General features: G+C 36.4%; 1 protein-coding gene across 1 annotated transcript in view; it reads right to left on the reverse strand.

Moving 5' to 3' along the window:
• Nucleotides 1-2,441: 2,441 nt before the first annotated feature.
• Nucleotides 2,442-14,504, reverse strand: part of MARCHF11 (membrane associated ring-CH-type finger 11) — a 32,128-nt gene continuing 20,065 nt past the window's right edge. The window contains exons 3-4 of the mRNA XM_074848075.1: nt 10,051-10,243; nt 2,442-2,977 (exon numbers count right to left, since the gene is read on the reverse strand). Coding sequence (XP_074704176.1) covers nt 2,655-2,977; nt 10,051-10,243 — 516 coding nt within the window. The 3' untranslated portion in view covers nt 2,442-2,654. The remainder of the gene's footprint in view (nt 2,978-10,050; nt 10,244-14,504) is intronic.

The following is a 14,504-nucleotide window of genomic DNA, read 5'->3' on the forward strand; positions in this document are numbered from 1 at the left end:
TTCTTTAAATCCCACAGATTGCAAGTACTGAAAAGGTGTGAGACATAACCTTTTAAGTATATTGATCACACAATGTCTTATTCTGCTTGTATTACAAGTGCTTTTTGAGATGCCAACTCTGATCTCAATTTGGTCACGTGGAATTGTGGTCCTTCTGGGAAATCAGGCTTCATTTCAGTGGTAATTAAGAACAAGTAATTCCCAGTGATACAGCAGGTTTCCCCAGTCATAGTTTCTCTCATCTTCTGTTTCTCCACAAATTCCTCCTTTGGGAAATTGTTTAAGGATAATCTAGAAGTGAATTCTCATAGTTTCTCAATGAGATTGCCTGTCGTATGTTGGTAATTTGCCATGCAGGAGATAAATTGGCTTTTTCTGAGATAGCATTTTGTTGTTCATGGCTTATGTACTGCTTTTCCCATTAATTGTTTAAAGAGCAGTAAGTCATCTGTAGATTTAGTAAGTTTGAGCTTGTGAGACTGTAACGCAGAATGCTGGGCCCTGTGTAGAGTTCATTGGCTAAATGTTTATGAATATATAAGGAGCTCTTAGCTTGAATGCTTAAATTATTTCTATCTCCGTTCCAAGTGTAGTTACAGAAGCCTCCTGTGTCTGATCTTGGCATGCGAGCTTCTTATAAAGGGAAGGCACGCACTGATTCCAGCACTGTTCTGTTGATCCCTGAGAGGGAATTTTCCAGTCACAGCACTTCAGCTACTGCACAAAATAAACTTTTTCGGCCATTGGTTACAACTTATTTTGAAACAGAAAAATGTTTAACTGTGTACTGGGTGCAGGTGCCCAGGTGGGGGAGGTGGGGGCGGGAGCTGCAGGGGCAGCCTCTGTGAGAAGAGGCTGGGACTGGCCTGTGCCAGACAGCCAGTCCTGAGCAGAGATTCCCCTGTGACCCTGGAGAGATCCTGGTGGAGCAGGTATTTCCCTGTAGCCCGTGGAGAGACCACAGTGGAGCAGGTATCTCCTGCAGCTCATGGAGAGGTCCATGCTGAGCAGATCTCCACACTGCAGCCCTTGGAGGACCCCACACCACAGCAGGTGGACATGCTCTGAAGGAACTGTGGCCTGTGGCCACACTGGAGCAGGTTTATCCTGAAGGACCACAGCCTGTGGTAAGGCCCCAGGCTGGAGCAGGGGAAAGTGTGAGGAGGAAGGCGTGGCAGAGAGGAGCTGTTAGGGACTGGCTGCAGCCCCCCATTCCCCATCCCCCTGCACTACTTGGCAGGGGCGGGGTGGGGGGGGGTAAAGGAGTTGGGAGTGAAAGGGTGAAGATAAGCCTGGGAAGAAGTAGGGGTGGGTGGAAGGAAGGTGTTTTAAGTGTTGTCTTTGTCACCATCCAACTCTATTTTAATTGGCAATAAATTAAATTAATTTTCCCCACGTTGTCTCTTTTTTTGCTAGTGATGGTAATTGGTAAGTGATACCCTTGTCTTTGACTTGACCCACAAGCTTTTTCATCTTATTTTCTCTCCCTGTCCTGTTGAGCAGGAGGAGAGAGCAGCTGGGTGGGGATCTGACAGCCAGCCAAGGTCAATCCACCACAAACTTTTAAGTAAGCTAGGACTCTCAGCGGGATTTCAGCCCTACTTTTTCATCTTGATGTTCAACAGACTTAATTATTAACTTCTAAATTATTTCCATTGCCATTTGATTAAATGACATTAGAATTTTTGCCGTGAGACAGAAAGAGAGAAGCAAACTTCACAGCATTGATTAGCTATCATGATAAAGATGAATATTGGCTCATTTTTAATATGATGATTCATTACCTGGCAAAATTAAGGCTCTTCATTATTTCTACTTCAGTTTCCATTAGGATTTATTATTATTCCAGAAGTTGTAATGTATATTTCTTCTTTTTTAAAAAATTATGGGATGTCAATGTCCTATAGTTAGAATGGTACTAGAAATTCACAGGCTGCTAAATTCAGCACCACTGCTCAAAAGGTAATGTCATTTCTGTGCAGATTTTAGAGACTCAAAAGGAAGTGCAAGACTCTTCCCCTTTCTCTGTCATACTTGTGTCTGACATCTTGCACATCCATGTGGGAGAGCTAAAAGAAAAGGAGAGTTCACAAGAGTTCGTGTTTGTAGAACACCCACTGAACTTCCTGCTTAAAGGCAAGGGACAATATATCCCTTACTTACTTTCATACTCCTGAACTGAGCTACAAACAACAACAAAATAAAGACAGAAAAGGAAGAATACTTGACTTGTGTCAACATTCTTTTTCTTTTTGGAAGAAGGTTGTTCAGTTTAAGCCTCATGAAAGTGGGAAAAATAACAGTAGTGGATTAAAGCCAGAGTTTAAGAAAATACATTTAAATATTTTTTTACTTAAAAATGAGTTTCCTCATAATTCAAAGACCTAAGAGTTAAACTATATTGTATACACCTCAGGTACAAATTGATAAAAGCGCTAATAAACCAGACTATATAAAAAGCAAGAGACTTTTTTTTCCCCAGAAAAATGTATTTGTGTTTTAGCTGATCATATAAAAAGCATTAAATTTTAAAAAAATGTGTATATATATTTTTTCAAGTGTTAATGGTTTCACCATTCATCGTAACTACATTCCAAAGTCCTGTAACATCAGGGCACATTATCCTTATCTGTGTAGCACAGTGAGCATAACCTTTACACTGAGGTCACTCTCATCACTACTTCCCCAGAGCTGTTATCCTCTGATGAATCTTCCTGAGGTCTCATGCGGTTGAACAGATGTAACAATACATAGCCACACTGAAATCTTGGTGAGGTTAACTGTGTTGGATGAACTAAACTTCTGTTTCTAAATGCAGTCAGTGGTAACCACAATGTCCTTCCTGCTGAGGATTCTCCTCGAGTGCTTTCTTCTATGTCTGTGGCTTTATCATAATTTAACACATCCCAGTGTAGATTCACAGCCCTCCAGCGCTTAAACACTCGATAAACAGATGCACCTTCATGTACTATCAGTCCTGAAATGAAGGAAAAAAAAAAAAAAAAAAGAGTTTGCACAAAATGTCAGTGGATACCATTTTGAGATCAAACAGAGATGTAACACATTGTAATGAATCTGGTAAATGCCAGACCTCATTCAATTATTTGTAACTCTGCTAATTCAAATGATAATTCAAATCAATTGTACATATTCAATATAACTGGTTATTCATGTGTTTAAGATCGGGAGACGGGAACGTGCGGAGGAAATAAAATTGTTCTGAATGAAAGCTCAACATAACCAAGACTGGAATAATGTGAGTATGCCTAACTAAATAAAGTATTTAGATTTAAGTAAACCAATATAAAAGAACCTTACTGGCAGATTTCTAAATTTACTGTTTACGCTAGTGTTATCCTTGTTCATGGTAAGCCCTATTTATTTACTGAGATTTGTGCTGGTTTAAGTAAATCTTTAAGTAGGTTAGACTTTCTGTAATGAACAGGATGGTCTTAAATTTGTTTAAGAGTATTTTGTAGAATTCAGTACAGATACAAATTTAACTGTTTTCACATTCTTAGTTTAACTTGGGAGCACAGAAGATTTATGAAAACTTGAAACAGCTGTAAGTATAATGGCTTTCCTGTCTTGCTTCAGTAGAGCAAGAAGAAATTAAATGTCATTATTAACTATGATAAGCATGGCAAAGATGATGGGCTTTCTTTTTTCTCTTCAAAATTCAGTAGACAGAAGTTGAGAAACATATTTTTTATTGAGACCCAGGAAATATTTTAAAAGGTCCTTCAAGGAAAATACAGTCTGGAGTCCTCAACAGAACAATATGTTTATGAACTTCCATGTAGCTAACATTTATGCTTATTGTATGCATTCAAGCAATTTATTTACTTAAATGAAACTCTTCATTGTTTGTATGTATGTATATATGTATTTCTACACACACTCTTTATGTGCAAGTATTTCAAATATGGATTTACTGTGGAGACGCATGGGGCTTCAGCCTTCTTATTAGGTTTTTCCTCAACCAGCCTGGTAACTTACATGGTTCTGAGCAACGTCACATGTTTTCTCTGGCTCTCTGCTTTTGCCTAGCCAAAAACATTTATAAATTTTTTGTCCAGTGTGTTTCTTGTCTAAAATTTTCCTGTACATGGCCTATATGATATGTGGTGTCACAAGCTATGGTCCTTTATCCCAAGAGATTGTATATCACCTGTTTCTACACAATGAAATTGTGGTTTAAAAGTGTCTGAGGTCTCCTAGCATGGGTAACTGATACCAGGAAGGAGACTTTAATGAAAGATGACACAAGCAGAAAGGATGATAAAAACATTTATATGAACAGCAAACCTCAGATTCAAGTGCAGTGATTTGCAGATAGCAATGCCTACTCTAACACATTTTAAAAGATCATTACACTGAAAGATGGAGAAACACAAAGACTGCATTCAGAAGGACATGATAGCAAATGTAGCATCTCCATAAGACTTACAAGTTGCCTGGAATTTATTGAAGCATCCAATACAGCAAAACTAACACTTAATTAACACTATAAACTTAATTAAGTGTTAAATATGCTAAATGTATTTTGTATCAGCATAGCATTTTAGTGGAAAATTTTCTTGATTGCAAGATTTTAATCTTTTCTTATATATATAAAGCAACAGGGTCTAAAAATCTAGCAGCCATGTTAATACATAAATGCACCTTTAAGAGTGGCTATATTGTCTTAAAAAGGATAAATGTGTTTGATCATGTACAGAATCCACAAACCAAATAAGCCATGGTTTTACTACTGTGACAGAGATGCCCCCTTTTTTCTGTTGGGTTTCCTATAGAATGATAAGGGAGATGAGCATAATTTTCCCTCAACCTGTCACTGGATCATAGTATTCTTTGGCTCAATTTCCCTCAAGACTGTGATGAAGCAAAATTGAGAAAACCTATTTTCCCCAATGTAAAGATTTTTGATACCTGCCTGCACTCCACTGAAACCTGAACAACATATTTCAGCATAGAGAAGGAAGTAGTTGAGAAAGGATCACTGAGGTACATGAAGTACATTTAAACAGTCAAAAGTATCCTCCCAAGATTATGACACAAAAAGTCATAGGACGACTTCTTTTAGGGAGCTCTTTTTTACTAGTTTTGAGCTCTCAGGATTTAGTGAAATTATGTTTTCAAGGTTTTTTCAAGAATGGCAAGGAAGAGAAGTTTTCTTTAAAGTGGAAACTGTTAGTTACATATGCTCTAAAAGAGCTATCGAACAAAGGATCAAATACTGTAAGGCTTGAAATAAAGTTGTCAGATTTGGCAATACTGAAGGAGCAAAGGAGTACTTTCATAATTCCACCCATAAAAATCTTTATTTCCCATCTGATAAAACTGCAGATTGAAAAAGACCTATGTAGAAGAGGCAAAATAATTCCAATAGATGATCTTCTGCCTCTTTGAAAGATATTTTCCAGGGGGACAGGGAAAGAAAGCTCTCAGCACCCACAGTTCCAAGATCAAAACAAGAGGAAATCTGGGTAAGGTTTAAATGCTGGACATTTGCCTGGTCCAGAGAAGTTCTGATGCTCAAAATATAAGTAGCTAGTCACTAAAGTAAAGCTGTAAGAAAATGGCAAGGAATTTGCTTTTTCTTAAGAGTTCCCCAGCAATGAATGAGGATATTAGAGAGAAAACAAGAATAAATCCATGAATAATACTGACTTGTTCCAAATACCATGATTTCAACAGCACAGAGGACATAGTTGCACAGTCCTAGGGAAAAGAAAAATTTTTTGACCCAGATGACCCCAAGAGGACGTGTTAGAATTCACTACGATTAGCTGTTCTGTCCAATTAGTATCTACGAGGAACAGAGTTTTGGGACAATGAACCTGGCAAAATGTCCTAAGGCTCTAAGAAGACTTTACCTTCAGGATTTATTTCTAAGATGTAGGGATTGTAGTGGGATCCAGACAATAGGATTATGGAGACATCATAATTTTCTTTTCTTTTATTGCCAAGTACTATGGAGTCTTTCACTCTATCCAAAGGATTTCTTGCCCTAAGTCACAAGACCACTTGAAATTTTCCTACAGAATGTCTTTACAAGCAGGCAACTCGTCTTAGTTCGTTCAGATTTGGCGGTATTAGGTTCCAATGTTGTCTTATTTATCACACTAATCTTACTTATAATCATTCAGGAATGGTCCTCCCAGAAACATCACAAACTTTTACTGGAGAATAAAAGGACCCTTTTCAGAACCAGACTTTACTACTGGACAAAATACCATGTCTTAATACTATTCTAGGGCTCACAGATATAAAAAAAAAAAAAAAAAAACAACAAATTTCTCAAAACATTAAAGTGAAACATGTCCACTTTAAAAACAGCAATATAACTCTCTCTAAACTGTTTAGAATTAGATCTAATGTTAGAAAAAAAATACTTTCTGAGTAGAGCAATATTAAGCACAGCTACATGTGTTCATTATAAGTAACTTCAGCCTGTACATTTTTACAACTAAGGAGTTACATAAATGTTGCCAAGCATCAAGTTCCTTGGTGGGGAAGAAAGAGGCTTTCAGAAGGATATTCACACCTCACATTGGCTCCCATGGCTTACGCCCTTGCCATAGCACTACTGGCACCACTCATGTTTCTAGTGCAATGTTACAACAGCTTTCCATGTTCTAAAGGAGCTGCACTGTTGTTCTGGGATTGCAAGTGAGCCGTTATTATTTGTGAGAGATTTTGTTCATGTTACAACCATTTATGACTAGTAGTTATGATTATATTCCAGTGAAAATATATAAAATTATATGACTTCACTGTTAGGAGAAACAATTGCTGTGTCTACAAAGTAGAATGGCAAAGGCTTGGTGTATTGTCCTTCAGTGGCTAAATAAGAGTTTTATATTATTCATTCCTTTCACATTAACTTATGAACTCACTCCCTTTGATATCCCTACATGGATGGTCTGATCCGAGCACTACCACTGCAATAGCTCTGGGTTCACAGGCAGTAGTTCTACTTGATTAAAACGGTCAAGGTTTGCCTTAGAAAAAGTTCTACCATCAGCAAGTTTCAAAGAGAACAGCTTTATGCCCATCTTAGATGCAGAAAAGTACAAACTAGTGACTTGTAGCGTTGAAACTAAGTTGGTAAGTAAAAACAATCCTGTTATGAAGAATTCTGGAAAAATTTAGAGTAGAACAAGGAGAACAATGGATACCAATAAAACATGTACATTGGAAAGAATAGAACACATTATATTGGTGATCTGTAATCTTTGGGATATTTCTCTTGGTGAAAAGTAAAACACGACCAAGAATTAAAATACAAGTTACATGTAATTTACTTGATAAGAAAGTGGGTGGTATGCTATGTATGGTATATACATTGGGAAAACAAATTAATATGTGCAAGTTTTCAAAGATGTCATGTAAATATGTCAGTACCTTTAGGCAAACTGCTTTTAAAAATAATGACAACAGAACATTTCAGAAAGTACAGATATTTACACTTCACAAATGACCAAAAATATCTGTATTGTTTATGCAAACCTATACAGAGGCGTAACCGAAGGCAGCTGGAATAAGTCCTGGTCATACCACCAGTAACTCAAGCACTTGTGTTGAAATATGTGCTGCCATATGTCTGCATAGATATTTTATTGAAATAAAAGAGATTCCAGTGGGAGTATAGGTATTCACTCACTATAAATCCTGCTGAAAACTAAGAGAATGCCATGGATGACTAAACACAAATAAGAGGAGAGGAGATACTAAGTGAGAACTGTGGCTGGCTGTAAGCATTAGAAGCTTTATGATATAAGACATTATATATAATATGCAATGGTAAATTCATATGTTAATGTCTTTGGGAAGTCATCAGCATAATGGACAATGGGTTTTTTTAAAAGTATTTCATGAGTAATAATTACATCCATCTATTAATTTGAATTAAAACTATCAATTAAAATCCATCACTTTACGATTAAAGATAAAAATTGAATGAAGTTGAATATATTAATAAATATTTTCAAGAGTTACAAGAACTCCTGGTCTTAAAAGCTTACAGAATGCAGATTACTTGAAATTATATGCAGGATAAGGGGACTGAATGAATGTGAATTGTCAGAATTCTACAGTTACCAAACTTCCTTTATACAGCTTCCTGAATTTCCAGATACAGTTTAGTAATGTTAAGTCATATCTGCACTGAATTTCATAATTACAAAACAGTGTCCAAATATGTTTCATTATAGTAATTTTCACATAAAAATTTCCATGTATTATTTATGATAGGACTATAAAATATGCATTTATGTAATTACAGGTAAGTCAGTTTATCTGGTGGGTGAAGACATCTGTACGCCTTTGCTCCCCCATGGTGCCGGTTAGGCTAGAAGATCCATAGCCATGTGAGGTACACATAGGTTCAGTAGCTTCCAGTCCAGAGGTGGCTTGAGCCTGGCTGCCTTGAAAGGCAGCTACATAACTGCATGTACCAATCTACTGAAGGCTCTCCTTCCAATAGTTGACTTCTATAGATAAATACACTAATACTTCTGATCACCCACAGTCATTCTTGATTTACTTTGAGATTAATTTGTTTTAGGTGTTTTAGCAGTCAAAAAAATGGAAAGAAATGGAAATAGTTTGAAATAACTGGTTATTCCAACTAATTGAGGCATACCAAAGGAAATTTTTTACAATTGTAATCTTTGTGAAAAAAACAGAATTCCACATAAATGAAATGTTTAGGATGCCTGAGCACATTTTGTCTTCACTTAGTGTCTTTTTAAACAAGAGCAAAAAGCTCAATATTGAGTGTTAAACCAGAAAAAGTGGTATTCAGGAATCAGCATGTAAGAGGACATACAGCTGAGTCCTTTTTTTCATTTAAAAGCTGAGCACTTGTCCAGAGTATTAGAGACCTAGATTCTGTTCATTTTTCTGTCTGAGAGGATTTGGGTTCACAGAAGAAAGGTTGTATTCTAAAATATTCCAAAGTGGGCTTCTTTTAGAAAAATTACAAAATAAACAGAACTGCTGATCCAGCTGAAATATAAATAGTTTTACAGTAATGGCATGGTTTCAATAAAAGATGAAATGCCTTTATGGTTGGAACAAAAGCCTTGATATTAGGAATCACTCTGTTTCTTTGCACCTTATTGAGCAGAATTCAGCACTGTCCTTTTGAATTGAGATTGGGATAACATCAACATTTATCACTCAGAAATCTCAAAGCAAATTGATATCAGATAGCATTTGACTTCTGGATTTTCTTGGAATTGCAATTCTAGGAATGTGGTTTAATTTTTACTGCAATTAAATTTTCTCTGCAAATAATCATAACTATTCTAACAATCAATTTAAGGTTGTTTTAACAAATACTAAAGGGATTTCTATTTAATATTTCTGGGTCCAATATATTTTCAGAAATTTCAGAACTGGTCAAAATAGCTCAGTAAATTGCGTTTTATTTTATAAGATTTCAGCTAGAGTTAAATGACTTGAGGCTTTTTAATAGTAAAATTACTACAGCTAGCACTGTTAGAGTGTTTCATAACTGTTTCTGATGTACAAAGAACTCATGCCTGTCTTCTCTGTTCTTCTCTATTACTAGCACAGTGACCTATATAAGTCTGTGCAACTTAATTTTGGATACGTGGTTTGACAACACCTCCAGGGCTTCTTCTGCACTTCATGGTGGTACAATCTAATGCAAAGTGGCATCAGTAAGAGACTTGACAGCATGTAATTTTACTAAATATTTTAATAATGTCTCTGTCATTTTCATCTATATAACTTCCTGAACTTTGCTAGCTGTCTATTTTTTCAAGAAACTGAAACTGATCCTGTTCTCACCACTAAGATCTTGGGGAAACACTGATGAATCAGAGAGTAAAGCTTCTTTGGTTCTTTTCTCTTTGCAGGGTTTGTAACACTGTAAAAAGCAGTATTTGCCAAAGGTATCAGCTGAGAATAAATCTGCAAAGAACTGGAGTGATCAATTATCGTGACCAATTAGAAAAATAGATATAGTCACAGTCTTAAACAACAGTCTGTGCTGTTTAAAAATTTTGAGCTTACCTATGCATACTAGATCCATAAAACCATACATTCCATAGCAGATTTGAAAAAGGATGTCCTTTCTTTGCCATACTGCATAAGGGCTGAAGGCTGACCATAGAAGCCAAGTCACACTTGCTACTAAGAACAGAGATCCTAGGATTACAGCAACCATCTGCACTTTCTCAACCAGTGTTATAGTAATGCTTTGCCACTAAAAGAGAAACAAAGTTGTATGAGATAAAAATGTTAATTTCTGTGATTGTACATTCAACTTCACTTTTTTCCTGAAATTAGAAATTATTTTAGTATTTATACATCTCTTTATAGATCTTTACTAATATCCTTGATACTGACATTTTATAGTTTTTTCCTATTTCACTTTTAGTTAAAGTGAAACTAAGAGTTGCTTTCCCATCCCCTCCAGCATCACTATCACCATCTAGCTGTGAACTTCAGAAGAGTTAATAGTTTTATTGCTGTTCTGAATACATAGACAGAAAATTATTTAGTCTTAGGAATGGAACCCAGCTTTTCATATTTGTTGTCTAATGAACAGAATGTTGGGAAAATAATTTTAAGTATGTTTTATGTTAGTGTGACAAGTCAAAAATGACAACTTTCCTTTCCATCCCACCTCCCTAAAGTCTGAAGCCTTTTTCCACTTTCTTGCTCCTCACCAAAGTAGTTCTAGACATACCAAGGGAGTTGGACTTTTCTGTATAAACCAGTGTTAACAGTACAAAGAGACACCTGCAGCCTAGTGTGGAAGCAACCTGAAGACTCAGGAGGAGCCCTGAATATAGGTAGCACAAACATTTCTTTCCAGTGCACCCCAATTATGTCTGCCTTTCCAGGGAAGGCTGTATCCTCCATATGTGAGGTGACTCAGATTTATGGTGTGACAGGATTTAAATATAAAAGAGTATGCTTACTGAATTCTGTCAAGATAAGAATAGAAATAAAATTCTGTTAAAACAATGAGTCTCAAAAGCAAAACACGGCATAAGATTACCCTTAACATATATGGTCTTTGTTGGCCATAATTGTCTATATTAGCTTGGCAGACTCCCCACTCTAGTCCCATCACCTGTTCCAGAGCTAGTATGCAGACTTTGTAGAATGCCATCTTTGCTGTTCCTAATTTTGAACATATCTGCCCTCTTTTACAGTTGCAAAAGGAAATAGGCGGAGTAGGCTACTGCAGTAAGGGCTTTTTCCCATCTGGCAGTAATTTTTCCTTTTTCCTGCTCTTTATGAAAGCTTACTCTTTTTACCAGCATTTGGGTACCCAGTACTGTATGATCACAAGATGATAGAATAATTCAGGTTGCAAGGGACTGTGGGAGGTCTCTAGTTCAACTTCCTGCTCAAAACAGGGTCAGTGATGAGATCAGACCAGGTTACTCAGGGGTTTATTCAGTAACACCTTGAAACCCTCCAAGCATGGAGACTGTTCAGCCCTTTGGGCAACCTGTTCGGCTTCTTGACTGTCCTCAGGTTGAAAAATGTTTTTCTTAAAATATCCAGTCTGATCCTCTTTTGTCCAACTTATGCTCCCTTCCTCCCATCAAGCACCACTGTGAAGAGCCTGAGTGAGCAATGAGGTCCTCTGCCCCATTCTTCTCTTTCAGCTTTTTCCATTAACTTTTCTACCATTTCCTAATTTGCACATCTGGTGCAGCATGCCTCCTCTTGTTGCAGCCTTCTGAATATAATAGTACAAAAGCATAGCTGTACAACAATTTGTAAATTGTCTATCTTGAAATACTATCCTTTTATAATGAACTTATTAAACTCATACTAGCTACTTCTTTGAACTTCAGGGTTTGGAATGGGGCTATTCATATTAAATACCTTTTTTAAGGTAAAGCAACTATGGATACTTATTTTCTTTGTTAGATTTTTTTTTATAAGGTCAAAGAAGGTCATTAACGAGTGACACATGACAGAATGGTGTGAGCTTCTCATGGCTCAGGTATTGCTTGTATACAGGATTTAAATGTCAGGACTGAAGTTCATAAAATTCTCTTTAGACTCTATAGGGTTATGTTCAACACAATTATTTTTCATTTCTCAGCTGAAGCCACATAGTGTGACTTGGCAGAAAACTGTAAAAAATGCTATTGGTTATGTATCTCTTTCTATCTTCTTTCATTATCAGTGTGAGACAGACCTGTAATAAATTTGTTTGGAATGCTTGAAATCAAAGGACATTTACATGAAGTAAAGCTTTAACTGTCACAAAATATTAAACTGTCAAATTCATGGAAGAAGTGGCAATAAATTGAAAAGACTGTTATAACACTGAAATAAACAGCAGATCTTTCCCAGTGCGATTTCAGCAATGCAGACGTTCCTAAACTCACTTCAGCTTTTGATTTTCTTTGTTGTTTTTGGGGTTTTTTTAACTTAGAATGCTCATAATTATTCTGCAAAGATAGCACTGAACAGAAGGAAGAGTAGTCCAAATATTTGGAATAAGTAAGTAATGTAGCATGCAGTCTAGATAAAAAGCCCATCCCTTATTCTGGTGTTGTCTGACAATTAATTTCTATTCCTATCTCCCACTCCCAAACAGAATCAACCCCTTCTAGCATCTTCTTCCATCTCATGAGGGCTTTTGTTGGCTTTCCCCAAACTTCTTCTTTCTAGAAAAGCTTGACCTTTAAAAGTCTTAAGAAACATATATTTGATCCTCACCTCTTCCTAGCATCTTCTCAAGAATTATTCTAGTTATTTTGCTATCCTCCTGATCAGATGAATTGTCTGTCAAGAATGCAAGCAATTGAATCTCTCAACCTCAATAAATTCATTAATTCCAAAGAGTCAACATATTAGCATGTTACCAACCAGGAAGTGGAGCCACACCCATTACTGAGAAAATGCACAAGCATTCCACGGATTGTAGTTCCTAACTCCTTTGCCTTTAAAAATCAAGGAACAGTTAAAACAAACACAACAAAATAAAACAACCAAGAACCCCAAAAGGGGGTTGCATGTTTTCTTCTATTACTCATCTACTTTGGCCTTTGGGGTATTCACAGACATTCTTCTACAAAAGAAACTGTAGTCCTCCACCTTCCTCATTATGAAGGTCAGCAATAACCAAGCAAGTTAAACATTTCAGGAAAGTTTCCTCCCTGTTAGTGTAATCTGTAAATTGAACTAATTGATGAAATCCCACAGTAGATAGAGGAGGAAGGACTGTGCATAAGATGGAAGGCATTCAAGAGGCCCAGAAAGTTTTATGCGAAACTGCTAACTTGCCTCCTAGTGCTAGGCAGTCTGCCATAAGAATCCCCCACCCTAAGAGTGATAGGGTGGGATGGATTTATATTAAGCTCTAAAACGTGATCAGTTTTGGGACCTTGGTTTCTGTGTATGATGTCCCTCCTTAGTGCCAAAGGCAAGAAGACTGTGGATGTTCCTGATGGCTAACTTACCTCAGCAGAAATTTCCTCCTCCTCGCCCTCCTCCAATCAGTTTTGATTCAGAACAGTCTGAGATTGCCTCTTGGGAAATGAATGTCTTGATTTTTTTCCCATAAGTTTTATTGAGTTTGGGTATAAATTATAAAAAGCAAACAGGTCTTACTGAGATAGGCATATTTTTCACATAACGAAGAAGGTATTCTGTAGTTATTATGTTATTCACATGCAAATAAGTTTGGAAGGTTCAGTCCTTTACTTAGCCACGGACAGTATTAGCCATTAGGCAACAAGAGGAACTACATAGGACTGTATTGTCTGGTGGCATTGCATTTCATAACAGGGCTTATGAAGAAGAACTGAAGTTGTGGTCACACTGTTTTCTTCTAGTTTTACTCACAGCATAGCTAATATGTGTAGGTATACACTCTGACAGACACCCAGGAACAGAAGACTCTTTTTCTAAGAGCAAGATTCTTATTATAGTATCAAAAGCCACTTAAGCTTTATTTGATTTCTCACAATCATTTAGCTTATTGTATGCCCTGTTACATGTTGTTATAATCACTTCACCTTTTAATGTCAAATTAACGGCTTACAATAAGCAAGTCACAAAAATGATGTAGTGAAAATAATTCAGTGATAGTTAATGTTGAGAAATTGCATTTAGACTTTAACAGACTGAATTATTTAACATTCCAAATTGAATGATCTCATTATTAGCATGTCACAATTTAAATCCATTATTTCCATAAAAGCATTTCTCATTTTCTTCATATAACTTGTCTCATAACTCTTAATTGTTCATTATTATAAATTATATTATGACTTCCTAATTTGTTTTTGTCATTTGCTGACTATACATTCCATAATCAGTAACAGTTCTTTTAGCTAAGTATCCCTTTGCCATGTTAGAAAAGATCTCTACAGCCTTTTAGTGTCAGCTTCTGTAAAGTACATGACCCTAAAAAATAAGTATTATGAGAAAGATTACAATTTTTGCTTAAAAACTAGAAAGGTTAAATATTTTGTATCTAGATAACT

Source organism: Strix aluco, chromosome 1 (genome assembly GCF_031877795.1).
Source record: "Strix aluco isolate bStrAlu1 chromosome 1, bStrAlu1.hap1, whole genome shotgun sequence".
NCBI classification, from domain to species: domain Eukaryota; kingdom Metazoa; phylum Chordata; class Aves; order Strigiformes; family Strigidae; genus Strix; species Strix aluco.